The 14,269-nt window shown below is 35.0% G+C and overlaps 2 protein-coding genes across 2 annotated transcripts; both read left to right on the top strand.

Annotated features, from left to right (window-relative positions):
• Positions 1–544: 544 nt before the first annotated feature.
• Positions 545–7,275, top strand: LOC125857618 (probable methyltransferase PMT2). Its single transcript, XM_049537226.1, has 7 exons — positions 545–784; positions 1,461–2,115; positions 2,672–2,882; positions 3,988–4,276; positions 4,882–5,271; positions 6,384–6,461; positions 6,738–7,275. Exons 2-7 carry the CDS (start codon positions 1,468–1,470, stop codon positions 6,970–6,972), a joined length of 1,851 nt encoding a protein of 616 aa, XP_049393183.1. The 5' UTR covers positions 545–784; positions 1,461–1,467; the 3' UTR covers positions 6,973–7,275.
• A 132-nt stretch (positions 7,276–7,407) lies between these two features.
• Positions 7,408–10,027, top strand: LOC125857622 (protein PHYTOCHROME KINASE SUBSTRATE 3-like). The gene has a single exon (XM_049537230.1). It carries the CDS (start codon positions 8,500–8,502, stop codon positions 9,880–9,882), a length of 1,383 nt encoding a protein of 460 aa, XP_049393187.1. The 5' UTR covers positions 7,408–8,499; the 3' UTR covers positions 9,883–10,027.
• The last annotated feature ends 4,242 nt before the right edge of the window (positions 10,028–14,269 follow it).

Genomic DNA, 14,269 nt, shown 5'->3' with positions numbered 1-14,269 from the left:
TCTGCATGAACTGAGAAAATGTGTGATAACTCGAAAGCTTCTTATGTATACAAGAAAAGTTGCATCTTTTTAATGACTTATGGTTTTGTTGACTTTGTAGTTTGCGCATTTTTGTTATGTTGAGAATTGCCGATGAAGCATAGAAGGTGCTAAAGCGAGATGACAAATTTATTGTTTTATAGATAGCAAACACAAATTCAACATTTTATCAGTGAAATGCTTGTTTAAATACAATTTCAACTTTCAGGTAAAACTCAATTATCGAACTAAATAGGCTTTGCTCGGGAAAAGTTCTCTTTTACCGTAAATATAATTTCCTTCACACACAATTGTTTAAAATTATTAATTTTCCTTCACACACAATTGTCTAAATTACCCCTTCTGTTCAATAATATTTGTCTACTGTTGATTTTGATGAATATTTTAAAATAATATAAACAACTATTGTTGGGTATTAATTTCCTTCACTTTTCAAATCAGTATAGATAGAAAAAAAATAAATTGCTGGTACTCAACAATGAATGTATGTATATTCTTTTCTTTTTCCTTATAAAGTCAGAGTCTAGTAAAAACAGAGGCCACCAACTTCCAGTTCATTGAAAACATCGGATTTGTCTTTGTCAAGTAATGTCCGATGTCGTATACTCCAAACAACCGAACCGACTACTGTAAATTCCGATCAAACACTTACTTTGGACTCTTTTGAATAAATATACATCGTGATTAATCGAACAATGGTTTGATCCTATTGGAAACGCAGCAAGACTCCTCTTTCCTGAGATCCGTAAGATTTCTATCCTCAATTAGATGATTTCAATTCTTGCACAAAATTATGTTACCTAACTAGTTTTTCAGTAATTTGGACACTGTTTTTGGTTCTTTCTTTTGAATGCTTCTTTTTGAGATTTTTATGTAAAGAACCAATTTTTATTTCTTGGTATAATATCTATGATGTTGGATCATAAAAACCTCACAAGTAGAATTATGTAGGGATAGTATTAAGAGTACTAAATTGGAAACCCTGTGCTTTTGCTCCTCTTGTCTAGAGAATTAATACTTAGTTACATTGACCTTTACCTACTAAAATTGCAAAGAAAGCACATTTACTCATTTTATTGTTTATCTTCTTACTTGTATGTATAAGGATGTTTGGCATTCAAATAAGAAGTTGTTATGCCAAGGAGATTCAATCACTTATATATGTGGAGAAGAAGTTTCCCTATCTACATAGTGTAATTTTTGACCCCCCTCTTTTGTCGTCTTTATCTAAGTGGTTGCATAATTAGGATAATCAAGAGCCTATGATAATTACTTACACTTGATCATATTTCTCAAACCAAAATATGTTTTTAATATGAGAGTAGGCAATAACCTCTTCATCTACATCACTATTCATGACAATGAGCATTATCTTCTTTCATTGTTTCCATGTCATCTGAAATCTGGATGAACAATTCTAGGTCAATCATGGCGATAAAAGGAAATCCAGGAGATAACAGAAGCAGAGGCCCTGCGTCAATATTTATTGTAGCTGGTCTTTGTTGTTTTTTCTATCTTATAGGAGTCTGGCAAAGAGGTGGTTTCGCGAAGGGGGACAGCAAAGCTCTTCAGATAACAAAAAGGGCAGAAGACTGCAGCATTCTCTCCAATCTAGAGTATGAAACTCATCACGGCGATCAACACGGTCTGGTTGATGATCCCAAACTGAAAATCAAGCAGTTTGAACCTTGTGGTGAGCAATATGTTGATTATACACCGTGTCATGATCAAATGCGAGCAATGACATTTCCTAGAGAAAATATGAACTATAGGGAGAGACATTGTCCTCCAGAAGAAGAGAAGCTGCATTGTCTTATTCCAGCCCCAAAAGGCTATATAACTCCTTTTCCATGGCCAAAGAGTCGTGACTATGTACCTTATGCAAATGCACCACATAAAAGTTTAACAGTTGAGAAGGCAGTGCAAAACTGGGTACAGCATGAAGGTGATCTACTTAGATTTCCAGGTGGTGGAACTCAGTTCCCACATGGGGCAGATGCGTATATTGACCAGCTTGCTTCTGTGATACCAATGGGAAATGGCACAGTTCGAACAGCATTGGATACGGGATGTGGGGTGAGTAGAAATTTGTAAAAGCTTGCCAATATATTTTGTTCTTTTTATGAAGTAATTTCACTAGAAGGCACCAAGTTGATACAGGGTTACAAAAATACGTATGCTAGCTCCATTACGAGAATAGGCTATGCTATGACTAGGCAACAAAATAGATTAAGTAGACATCTAGCTTTAAGGGAGATTCCTAGTTACTACTTGAAATTAATATATACTGATCGTCATACAATCCGTCTTAACTGCTCTGATAATCTTAATGCACTTAGTCTCGCTGCAGATATTTAACTGCTGCTTTTTCTTTGCACTATCTATCTGGTAGTTGTACTCCTTTTCGATGAGTGCTTTAACTTCGCAATGGTAGTTGAGATCAATTTTCATGAAAGCCGGTAGTTTGCATCATTATCTTGGTTTCCTCCTCTTCTTTTTGTGAGGTTAAAGCTTTTACCTTTGTTGTTGTTGCCATTATAAATGATGTATGTTCTCTTCATCAAACAAAAAATGATTGTTTCTATCCAAATTCAATCTCTATGTGTTTGATGAATGGAATATGCCATCTTAGGTTGCTAGTTGGGGTGCATACCTTTTTAAGAAAAACGTTATAGCCATGTCATTCGCACCAAGAGACTCACATGAAGCTCAAGTCCAATTTGCTTTGGAAAGAGGCGTACCAGCAGTTATTGGTGTACTTGGAACCATAAAATTGCCATTTCCATCAAGGGCCTTTGATATGGCTCATTGTTCACGTTGTTTGATTCCATGGACTGCAAACCGTAAGCATCTCTTCTTTTTTCTGGATCTTGTTGTTCTTTCGATCTTTTAATCTAACTAGAAATCTGACTGGTGTAGGGGATTGCTCCACTTGAGAGATCCCCACCTATCTTATTGGATATTATGTGCTTTTGTTTAGCATTCACAGCACTTCTTTTGGTGTATATATGATACCCTGGTGATACCAACTAATTCAGATTAAGACTTAGTTTTGTTGTAACATTTTCATTAGATCTGGTATTTGTGGGATTTTTTCTGTTTGGTGAAAGACTTGTATGTTAGCCTAGGGTAAATATTATATTTGGAGAACCTCTACTTACAAATAATTCAATGTGATAACAAAATAGACCCGAATAGAATGCAATAGATATGCAGTATTCATATAGCTGACTCCAACTAATTGAGATTATCCAGAATAAGTTGCTGATTGATATGATACCTTGGCTTTGGGAGCAGAAATTGTAAGAAAATTAATCAACTTAGACCAAATTATTACCCAAAAGATATTGCTCTACAAGCTTTTATTTGGCAAACTTATCCTGTATTTATGGTACATGATCTCCTGGTAATTCAGCAAGCATTCTCTAGTACCAATTGCCAACCAAGGATAATCCTAGATTGATTTTTCCTTTCCATTTTGGATTGAAAAATGATTCCCACTTGAAACTTTCAAATGAAAACTGTCCTATGCTAATTAGCCTAATATGTTCCCTTAGTTAAAGAATACACCTTCTTTAGTCTCATTTTATAAACATTGCAAGTGAAAATAAGATATTTTACTCGTCATATTTATACTTGTATGTGCATCTAAACATACATGATTCATGTACCAAGTCAAATGCTTTAGTATTGTGCAACTTGCAAAACATGTCTTCATTTTTCTTTCTTTGGGTCCCCCCCTGGTGTTAGAGAAAGAACTTTAGGAATAAGGCATGTCTCTTTTGTTTTGGTAAGTGTTATTCAGAAAGAAGATAGTGCATGTGCAGGCCCATGAGGACTGGATATTTAATCTATTGGCTGTTTCTGTATTTTGAAATTTTTTTAGTTACGTTCTTCCTTCAGTTATTTCTTATTATTTCTTGAAAACTTCTGAATTTCTCTTTTTAGGTGGACTGTACATGATGGAAGTGGATCGAGTTCTCAGACCAGGGGGGTATTGGATACTTTCAGGTCCTCCCATCAGCTGGCAGACTAGTTATAAAGCTTGGCAACTACCTAAAGAGGAGCTGGAGGAGGAACAAAGAATGATTGAAGAGATAGCTAAGCTTCTCTGCTGGGAAAAGAAGTACGAGAAAGGTGAGATAGCTATATGGAGAAAACGTGTTAACTCCGAGTACTGCAGTGAACGAGATGCCCGTGTAACTCTATGTGACCTCTCGAATTCAGAAAATGTCTGGTAACTCCTTGCACCTTATAATGTTACTCATCCAAACATTTCAGTTGTCAAATGGCCGAATAATTAGGATTTTCTTCTCCTTTATTGTGTTATTCAATGGATGTACAAAGCTGTAATTGGCAAGTATAATATCAGTTATAGAGGATTGCTTTTATGATTTTTTCCAGTCTCTTTAGTTCACGTATCTGCCCTTAAGATTTTGAGTGGCAGAGGTAATTGATTACATTGCAATAGTCAAAGGGAATACTAATTTCTGTCTGACAAATGAGTTTCTTGTAATATATGTATCCTTCTATTTTGTTGCCGTGTCCTCTGTCTTTTTTCTTCTATGGCCAAGCATGTTGCATACCTACAAGCACTTGATGTTCCATGCTGAAATCAGTCCCTTCCCTTCTTTTAGCGATTATGATATGTTGAAAACCACAAAGTGGGGTAAATAGCCTCTTGTGAAATATGCGTATGACACTGCTTCATTAGAAGTACTGAATAGCATTACCTTTTGAAAATAAAAGGGGATCTGGGGATTTTGAGTTCGCTACAACTTTGGTGATAAAGTTTTTGGTTTCCATCTGATTACATGATATTAAGCCAAAAGATTGCTATAGGTATAAGAAGATGGAGGCATGTGTAACTCCGTATCCTGAAACAATCAATTCGGAGCAAGTTTCTGGTGGAGAGCTCAAGCCATTTCCGGAGAGACTTAATGCTATTCCTCCAAGAATAGCAAGTGGATCTCTTACTGGAGTCTCTATTGAATCATTCCAGGAGGACAAGAAGTCATGGAAGAAGCATGTGAAAGCTTATAAGAGAGTTAACAAGCTCCTTGACACTAGGAGGTATCGCAGTATACTAGATATGAATGCTGGCCTAGGAAGTTTTGCTGCAGCGCTAGAATCATCTAAGCTATGGGTCATGAATGTTGTGCCAACTATAGCTGAAAGGGACACTCTTGCTGTAATATATGATCGAGGCCTGATTGGCATATACCATGACTGGTAATTATATGAAGCTCCCTCATATTTTCTCATTGCTCTGTCGCATCAATTCCTCCTTTGTATTATTTTTTCTGGACAGTAAGTTGTATAAGAATAAGTAAAGATAAAAATGTTGTGGAAACATGAGTATGTTACAATTCATTTGTCCGACAGTTTAAGTTTATTTTGAGAGATGATTCCTTTTCTCTGTCTTCCTATTTTGTTGGAGTTGCCTCAGATCCTGTGCTAGTTTAAATTCTTAGACATGCTTAGCATAGCTTAAAGTTGTTAAATAATGATAACTAATTTTTCGCTTCTGATAAGTTCTCCTCTCACTTATCGTTGAAACAAAGCGCTTGAATCTTCCAGTTTAGTGATAGTGTAATTGCGTTTTCTTTTTATTTTACTCGCTGAGTAGTTGCTGCTTCTTGATACATGACATATAGGAGGATGCGTCTTCATTGCATGTCCCACAAATATAAACATAAAAATTTATATTGAAGATAGGATACTGTAAGGACCTGTTGAACTCAGAATGGATAGAGCTATATATTTGTAAGGCCAAGTCAAGCTGACAAAAGCAGAACAAAGATAACATGCCCTTTGTAGTGATTTTGAGACGAGAGGAATAGATCTGTCCAGGATGGGGAAGACTTCAGATGCAACCAGCTTTTCATATTCATATACCTGTGTAGTTTCTCTCAGGACCATATGAAAGGGAATTGGTCTAGTTTGACCTTTACTCATTATCACTACTCTATATAGTCCTTTCATATAACATCGAAGATATTATTTCTACTCTCTGTGTTGCATGTCTCGGCATTCTCAGTTGACATTAATTGTGTTAGAGGACTGCAGTTTCTATGTCTTGCAGCCTTTCTGAATCCCCCTCTTGCATATGCATCATAGGTAGCTTGAGGTTTTATCTAATAGGGAGATTTGCATGATTTCTTGTGTTTGTGATGCTAAAATTGCAACAGTATGAGCCAATTCTTCTCTGTTGGTGCTGATGTTCTTAATTCTTTTATTTATTTATTTTACGAATAGGGGGGATTTTGGTATCATGTGAATTTGCTATCGTGAGCTTTCCTCTCTTATTGTTAGGTCATCTTTTTTCCAACTTTCAAATTCAGGTGTGAAGCCTTCTCTACCTACCCTCGGACATATGACTTTATTCATGCAAATGGGATCTTCAGCTTATACAAGGACAAGTAAGTTTTTCAGACTCCACTTAATCTGTAGAATCTAGGACATTGCAATTTAGCATCTGCCAATAGTCTGTCATGGAGACAACTCCTTGCGATAGGAGGGCACCATATATATAGAAAATAGATGATACAGTTCTTTTTTCTTTTTTTTTTGTGTNGGGGGGGGGGGGGGGGGGGGGGGGGGGGATACATCTAATCGACGTGCACATAGAGTTTGACCTTGTTAAACTTTTTGATCATGCCACTACTGCTATTGCATCTGAGTTGCTTTACTTGCAGATGTAATACCGAAGACATTCTACTAGAGATGGACAGGATTCTTAGACCAGAAGGCGCAGTTATTTTCCGAGATGATGCAGATATTCTTGGCCAAGTAAAAAGAATTGTATCTGGAATGAGGTGGAAAACAAAAATGGTAGATCATGAGGATGGTCCTCTTATCTCTAAAAAGGTATTGTTTGCTGTCAAAAGATACTGGGTTGTTGGAGATAACAACTCAACCATCTTACGGTGAATGGTATGACAAAGCAGCTTGTTTGGCAGATAGTTAGCTATCTGGTTCTTGGCCAGAGTTAGTATTATTCTTTTCCTGCGGGAGTTCAGAGTAGACAACAACAAGCAGCGATCTTTGCTGTTTCTCATGGTATTATCTTTTTTTATTCTTCCTACTTAGAGGTTGCAGGTAAGAAAAGTTTTTAGATCTCTTATGCTCATTGGATGTCTATTAAAGGGCTTCATTTTGATCTCCTTGTGTAGTATTGTTATCATCACTAAATTCTTTTCTTGTTTTGCTATATACCATGAATTATAACAGTTCATAAATTCCAGCTGAGCAGAATGAGTTATGGTTGGGGCTCTGCTTACTTTCTAATGTCCTATTCTACGGGAATATCTTAACTAATTGAAGCAGTTTATTACAGAACTAGACGTGGTCATAGCACAACATCTAGGAAAACACTGAAATTAGCTGATTACAAAATGGAGGTTTATAGGAAGATGGTATTTAGTAAATGTAATCACACCCTGGCAGATTACTCTCATTGTTGAAACAGTTGACTTTAGCCAAATGATTTTCTGAATAAGATTTAATTTAGATTTTTTATATAATACTCCAAATATCTTAATGAAATCTGGTAGCTTTTCAAGTCTATGAGTGTTTCACTAACTGAAAGAAGTGGAACTCAACAAATAGCTCTAGATATGCAACCGTCTCTCCATTTTGTGTTGCTGTACTTGGTAATCCAACTAGTCATGTACCTGACAAGATCTCCAAAATCAGTCTGTAAAATTGAAATGTCTAACCATCTGCGGGGCAGGCAAATCATTCAATACTGAATTTTGTAAAGGCATCGAAATTCATTATGGTGTGGATCGTGTTATCTTGAGTCCCTACCTTTTGGGGGTTCACTTGGATGAGTGGTGGACCTTTGTCTTTGTTTTTGAGTTTTTTATTGAACCTCTTGTTATCTGATGCCTAGCTATCCTCATAAGCCGTTGAATTTATTCTATGTAATTAGTATGTATTCTTCATGTAGATGTATTGACTGTCAAAAACTGCTAACTGTTAGGTATAGAATGGAAGATCTATTTAGTTGAAAGAACATCTGAGGTACTGTAAAGTCTCTGTGATTTATCGTGTTAGATTTGGTGAGAGATTACAAGGCTGTCAATATTAGGCTTCTCTAAACACGTAGGACCCACCACCTTAAAGCTAAAGGACCCCCCATCCCCACCCCCACCCCCAACAAAACACAAAACCTCTGCACTGTTCCCTTGTGATTCCATGAAAAGCCAATATTATAAAGGAGTGCATAAAGAACCTACAGAAAACAAAACTTCTTCAATCAGAATTTCATCTTTTTGACATAAGCCTCCCTTCTGATATTTTGACACCTTTGTGTATGTTGCTTACCTGCTTTCCATGAATCCTTTTGATCGATACCTTTGAAGATACTAATACATACAACTCCTCTCGAACTATAGTTTCTTATAGTTCAAAATTTCTTTTAACTCTCCAGAAGTAAAAAACATATTTGTTTCCATGTCAGCCGATGATAATGCAACCGGTCTTCGTGTTGCATCATTTTCCTGTTACCTCAGCAACCCTGAGGAGAGCTTTGTACACAAACTTCATGGGGTTGCAGTTGAGCCTGCTTTTAGTTCACCCCCCGAGACACCATTTTCTGTTACTAAAGTAAAAGCTGCCAAGGTAGCTACTGCAAAGCCATCCTTAAACAGCACCAGAGATAACCTTGCCAATCTTCGTGTGGAGTCTTTCTCTTCTTATCTCAAAACCGGGGAAGACAACTTTGCGTTTAAGGCTTCAGGAGCTCCAGTTCGAGATCCTACTATTTCTTTTGTATTTCCTCAACAGCCTCCGTTTCATAATGCAAAGCAACTGGAACAAATCAAGTCCAAAGACGGGGAGATTAGCATATTTGGTGCTGACAAGTACTTCAACATGCAACTGGATTATGAAGCTGCCTCTCCAGCTGGGGTGAGGTACAGGGGGAGACTAAATGAAGGAACAGTAGATGTGCCCCATGTGAAGCAGAATTCCCAGTCAGGAACTCCTAGCATTTGTTCTGAGTCAAGCAGCTGGAATAGCCAAAATGTCCTGTTACAGAATCTTCGGCGAAATGTAGTGTATCCGACAAAGCAGAAGAAGATGACAAGAATGAGATTTTTGCCTACTTTCAGCTGTCAAGGCCCTTGTTTGGACAAGAAAGCAGTCTATGTGAATGAGAGTATAGGACTTGGATTTTCCCAGCCAGGATCAAAGCATGGATTAAGAAGTCCTTTTGCCTTGAGTTCTGGCTCTTGTGGAACAGAGGTTCAAACACACTGGGATGATCATAATCTAAGCATTGAAGACCAAAGAAAGTCACTGGAAGTGTTTGGGTCTGGCAAAATGGGAAAAGGAGATATAGCAGTGAACTTAGAGAGGAAACTATCTATGTTAACCTGGGACGCCATTCCCAAGGTCCAAAACCTCCCTACAACCACCAATGGAAGCAGCACGGTCTGTGATGACATGGCTAGTGATGCTAGCTCTGATTTATTCGAAATTGAGAATATATCCAGCAGTGAATATGGACTTGTGAATACACAAACATTAGGTGATTATAGCAGCTGCATGTCTCCAACAACTCAGTATGATGCACCAAGTGAGGCCAGCATTGAGTGGAGCGTTGTCACAGCCAGTGCTGCTGATTACTTGTCGGTTATCTCAGATTATGATGAGAAGAACTATGGCTTTGGTGGTTACACATATTCAGGAAACACAGCCAATAAAACCACCAAAACCAAGAACCCTGCAGGCAAAGAGGTGCAAAAAACTTACCCCAGTACTGGGCTTTTAGGTTGCATGACCCAAAAAGCAGTAAATGTGGCTGAAACTGTGCATAAGGCAAAAGAAAGATGAATTTTTCAGTAAAATTGTGAGAATAATATTTTCTTATTATAAAAAAAGCTTAATGGTTTGGTTGGAGTTGTACTTTGTACAATCATAGCTTAATCACTATCTTCTTGCCTTCAATAAAAGAAAAAGTTTGTATTATTGTAGCTAATTTGTCTTCCTCTCAACTGCTATTCAGCTCCTACTCATCAGTAAGTGTCTCTTTATGTCAAGAAAAGCCTCAACACCCTTCATATATTAAAATCATATAGTTTTAAAGCACAGGTTAATTTAAAACCACAAAAATAAGTAACCATGGCCACCCTTGTCTGAAGAAAAAAGATACTAACATTATTATTTTTGTTTGTTTTATGTTTCTCCCTGATATTCCATAGTTATTATTATTTGAGCATCTCATCTATATATCTTGAAACAAAGCTACTTTCCAAAAGACATGTTTGCCTCACTTTAGAGTCATCAAATCCAAATATCAGACTACCATTTTTCAACCCTAAAAGGCCCTACTTCAACAGAATTTTGCTTCAAATAGAGATACACATAGGAATTTAAACGTATGCCCTCAAGTGATGTTGTCTGCCTTGTTCCTTGGCAAGGTTTTCATGAATGTTTGTTAGGTAAAAAGTAATTCAAAGTCGTAGGAAATCAAAATTGGTTAGAATCTGATATTTAATTCATGTCTAGATAGGATTTATAGTAAAAAAAAAAAAAAAGAGTAACTACGTTTTCCGGTTTATTGTTTTATGCACAATTATAACTAGGAGTCTTTTTACCTATTTTCATATGGTCGAAGATAATAAAGATTATCCAAAGATTTATGATTTTATATATAAAGTATTCGCTATCATTCGACCAAGTTGGTTGGACCCATATGCTACACCAAAATTAATTAGAAAATTCCACTTGAACTGTTTTATATGTAGCAGGTGTACTTCCCAAGTTTATCAAACTATTTTATCCAAATATAAGAGTTTGTTGAGCTCCTATCAAATATTTATTATTCCACAATTTGAATAGTTTGTAATTGAAATTGCGGGTTAATTCTGTCAAAATATAAAATAAATAAATAATTAAAAATGCATGTTATTTTTAACAACTTAAGCTTTCATATTAGATTATTACTCACTTTTACTTTCTATAAAAGCAGGTAATTAAGAGATCATATATAAATTCTAATCTCACTATTTATTTATTTTTAAAAAAAGATCACATAAGTTGATCATAAAAAAAACACATGTAAGGAAGCATGTTTAAATATAGGGAAAAGGCACAAGTAGCTCGTAGGCCTACACTATAATCGAAATCTCAAAGACACACCTTAATTAAACTAAGGTCCTATTACCCTCTGAACTCATTTGTTTTTGTAATTTTATACACCTTTTGGCTTACGTGGCACACTTCGTGACTCCATATAGTTGAGGCGCGTGGGAGATGTTCGGATACCATGTAAGCTAAAAAGGTGTACAAAATTAAAAAAAAAAAAGAGTTCAGGGGTAATAGAACCTTAGTTTAGTTAAAGTGTGTCTATGAGATTTCAGTCATAGTCTAGATGGGTACTGTGCCTTATTCCTTAAATATAATACTACATTTAGTAACTAAAAATTGGTACTACTATTTTTTTTTTAATAACTTAAGGTATTTATATGAGATAAAATATTGAGATGATCATATACTCCCTTAGACTCAAGTCTCAACTATGCAAATATTGTACTACTATAATTTAAGCAAAATCATTTCAAGTCACTACCCCAATAGGATAAGCTTTGGAAAAACATCAAATATATGGCATTAAATAATCATTTTATAGTGGCTTCCATTGTCCCATTTGAGAACACAAAAAGGAAACTGACATTATTTAGCTCGTCGACATGGTGGGAATGTATAACATGCTGATCAATCTGTTAACGACTCCAAACTGTAGAAACAGATAGGTCTTGATGATATAGGGGGTGAGTAGAATTATATATATATATATATATATATATTATATTATTAAGTAGGAGTTCAATAATTGGAAGAATCAGAAGGAAATGTCAATCAGCTGACATAACCACATGACAGTCATGCTTCGATGTAATTTCACGAGTGAAATTTAAGAAGGATATGATGTATAATTATGTACATAGTTTTATCTTATCTTATAAAGGTAAAGAAACTAATTTTCATAGATTTTCAGCTCATATCGCATTTACAAGACTGAATTGTGATAGACGAAATTCATTAATCCTCTATTTGAAGGTAAATATAAGGAGAGTATTATAAATCATCTGAACTCATTATTTTGCAATCAAATTATATAACAAATAAATATCTAAAATTATGTGTTCTAAACTGGGCCAACTCTAGACTTTAAAGTCGTCTCTATCTCTATCTCTAGTCTCACTTTCATAAAACAGTGTGCTGGGCTGCAAAATTGGTGTGCAATAAACTAAACTACGATTTTTCTTTGAACTAATTATCAAACCATCGTCTATTGTGACGCATTAGATACAATATCATCGATTTCAAATATAGTAAATGACAAAAAATTTGACGAAAATTTTGCCTTCGCATGTATCAGGCTCAATCAGAGACAAATAACATATCGTATCGATAAAGGTGTCACGATACAAAATTACAAAGGTCCCCTATTTTAATTATTACGGATTAATAGCGAAGAAGAAAAGCTGCATGTCGTGATCGAGTAGTTAGCAATATTATGGAGTCACATGGTTGATATAGGCCTTGATTTAATATAGCAAAAAGTTAGAAACTAAACTAAATATATAGTAGAGTACTATTCAAACAACAAAATATTATGGTATACTATGTACATGTTAGTTGTTATCTGATAAGATTATTAATTACTCTAAGTTGTTATGACATTGAAAGAAGAATGTTTGGAGGGCCTTCAAAGGAATGTTGGATATCTTCCACCAAATTTGAGGATGGAATTTCTCTAGTACTATTAAATTGGTAGGCCTAGTAATGGGAATGTTTTCTTCAATATGGACCAATTGGAGTTGTGTATCAATGTCAATGTAAAAGTTTGAAGATGACCATATTAATATTTAATTAGGACCACTCTTTTTTTATAAACATAAAATTCTATTTACATACTCTAAGCATGGTTGTCAAGAAAAGGACTCACATTAATAGGGAAATAAATCAGTGGACGGGTGGATGCACAATTGCACATTATTGACTTTGTTACAACTTTAGGGGTGTCCTTTCTATATTTTCCTCATTTGGCTTAAAGTACGTGGAGGAATAGTTATCTCTATAATTATCGGTATTAATATGTATATACAATTTATATCTTGAAAAATGATGTATACTTATACAGTTATACCCAAATCGTACATGTTGTTACACTTGTTAGGACATAATAGTGAAATATAGCACATCACATAACTTATTGAATTAAATTTTGGGTCATTCACGCAAATGCCCCTATTTTGGGTTGTTCCTCAAATTTGTGATCTTCTAAAAGTTAAAATCACTTGATATAAGTTTGTATCATAATATAACATAAGTTATACTTTACAAGGCATAAAAAGTTATGTTGCTTAGTTCCTATAGAACTTATGCTGGAGATAAAAGTTCTCTAAACTTATGCTGAACGAAATTAAATCAGAGATAAGAACTTTGTTCCACAAAATTTCATTAATTGAGCAATATAAGCATAAGTTAAAGACCATCATATTTAATTTGATAGACAAAAATAAAAGACTACCACCATGGAAAAATTTATTCAATTTCATGAATCACCTATGGTTTATGATCTTGATTGTTTGTTTCGATTAAATCTTCTCGTAAAAGTATTTGAACAATATTTGAAGGGCTTTACAAACAATCATGGGTCATCTTAGTGAGTCCAACTCATATTTTTGGATAAAAAAGCCTTCTATTTTTTTGGGCTGATAGCCCCACCTATGATGGGTTGGTCCAAAAGGTTATGTTCCGATGAGATGAAATGTTGGATTTAGACGAAACGATTACAATAATATTCAAACTTATTACTAACAGTTGATTTTGAAAAATTTCATTTTCTTTCAAAGACAGAATATTATACGTAGTATTTATTTTTGGCAAAGCGTATATTGGAATTTCACAACCAATATTTTTTACAATTTTTGTTTTGTTATCCAAGCCTTGCTCAAGTATTACATGTATCAAAACAAATATATATACTCAACAAACGTGTATTTTTAAATCGTTTTTTTTATGGTTATATTAGTTTTTTTTTTTTTAATTATAGGAGAAATGAATTATCAGAATAATAATAATAATAATAATAACATTTACGTTTCAAAAATAAATATCACAATATACAAACATAAATCAATGTGTTTCTACAGAGAGAGAAATTGAAAGATTAAAGTGAAGTAGTCAGGCTCAAGCTCAACACGGACAC

Source organism: Solanum stenotomum, chromosome 3 (assembly GCF_019186545.1).
Source record: "Solanum stenotomum isolate F172 chromosome 3, ASM1918654v1, whole genome shotgun sequence".
In the NCBI taxonomy this organism is placed as follows: domain Eukaryota; kingdom Viridiplantae; phylum Streptophyta; class Magnoliopsida; order Solanales; family Solanaceae; genus Solanum; species Solanum stenotomum.
This window is presented reverse-complemented; position numbering and strand designations above follow the sequence as displayed.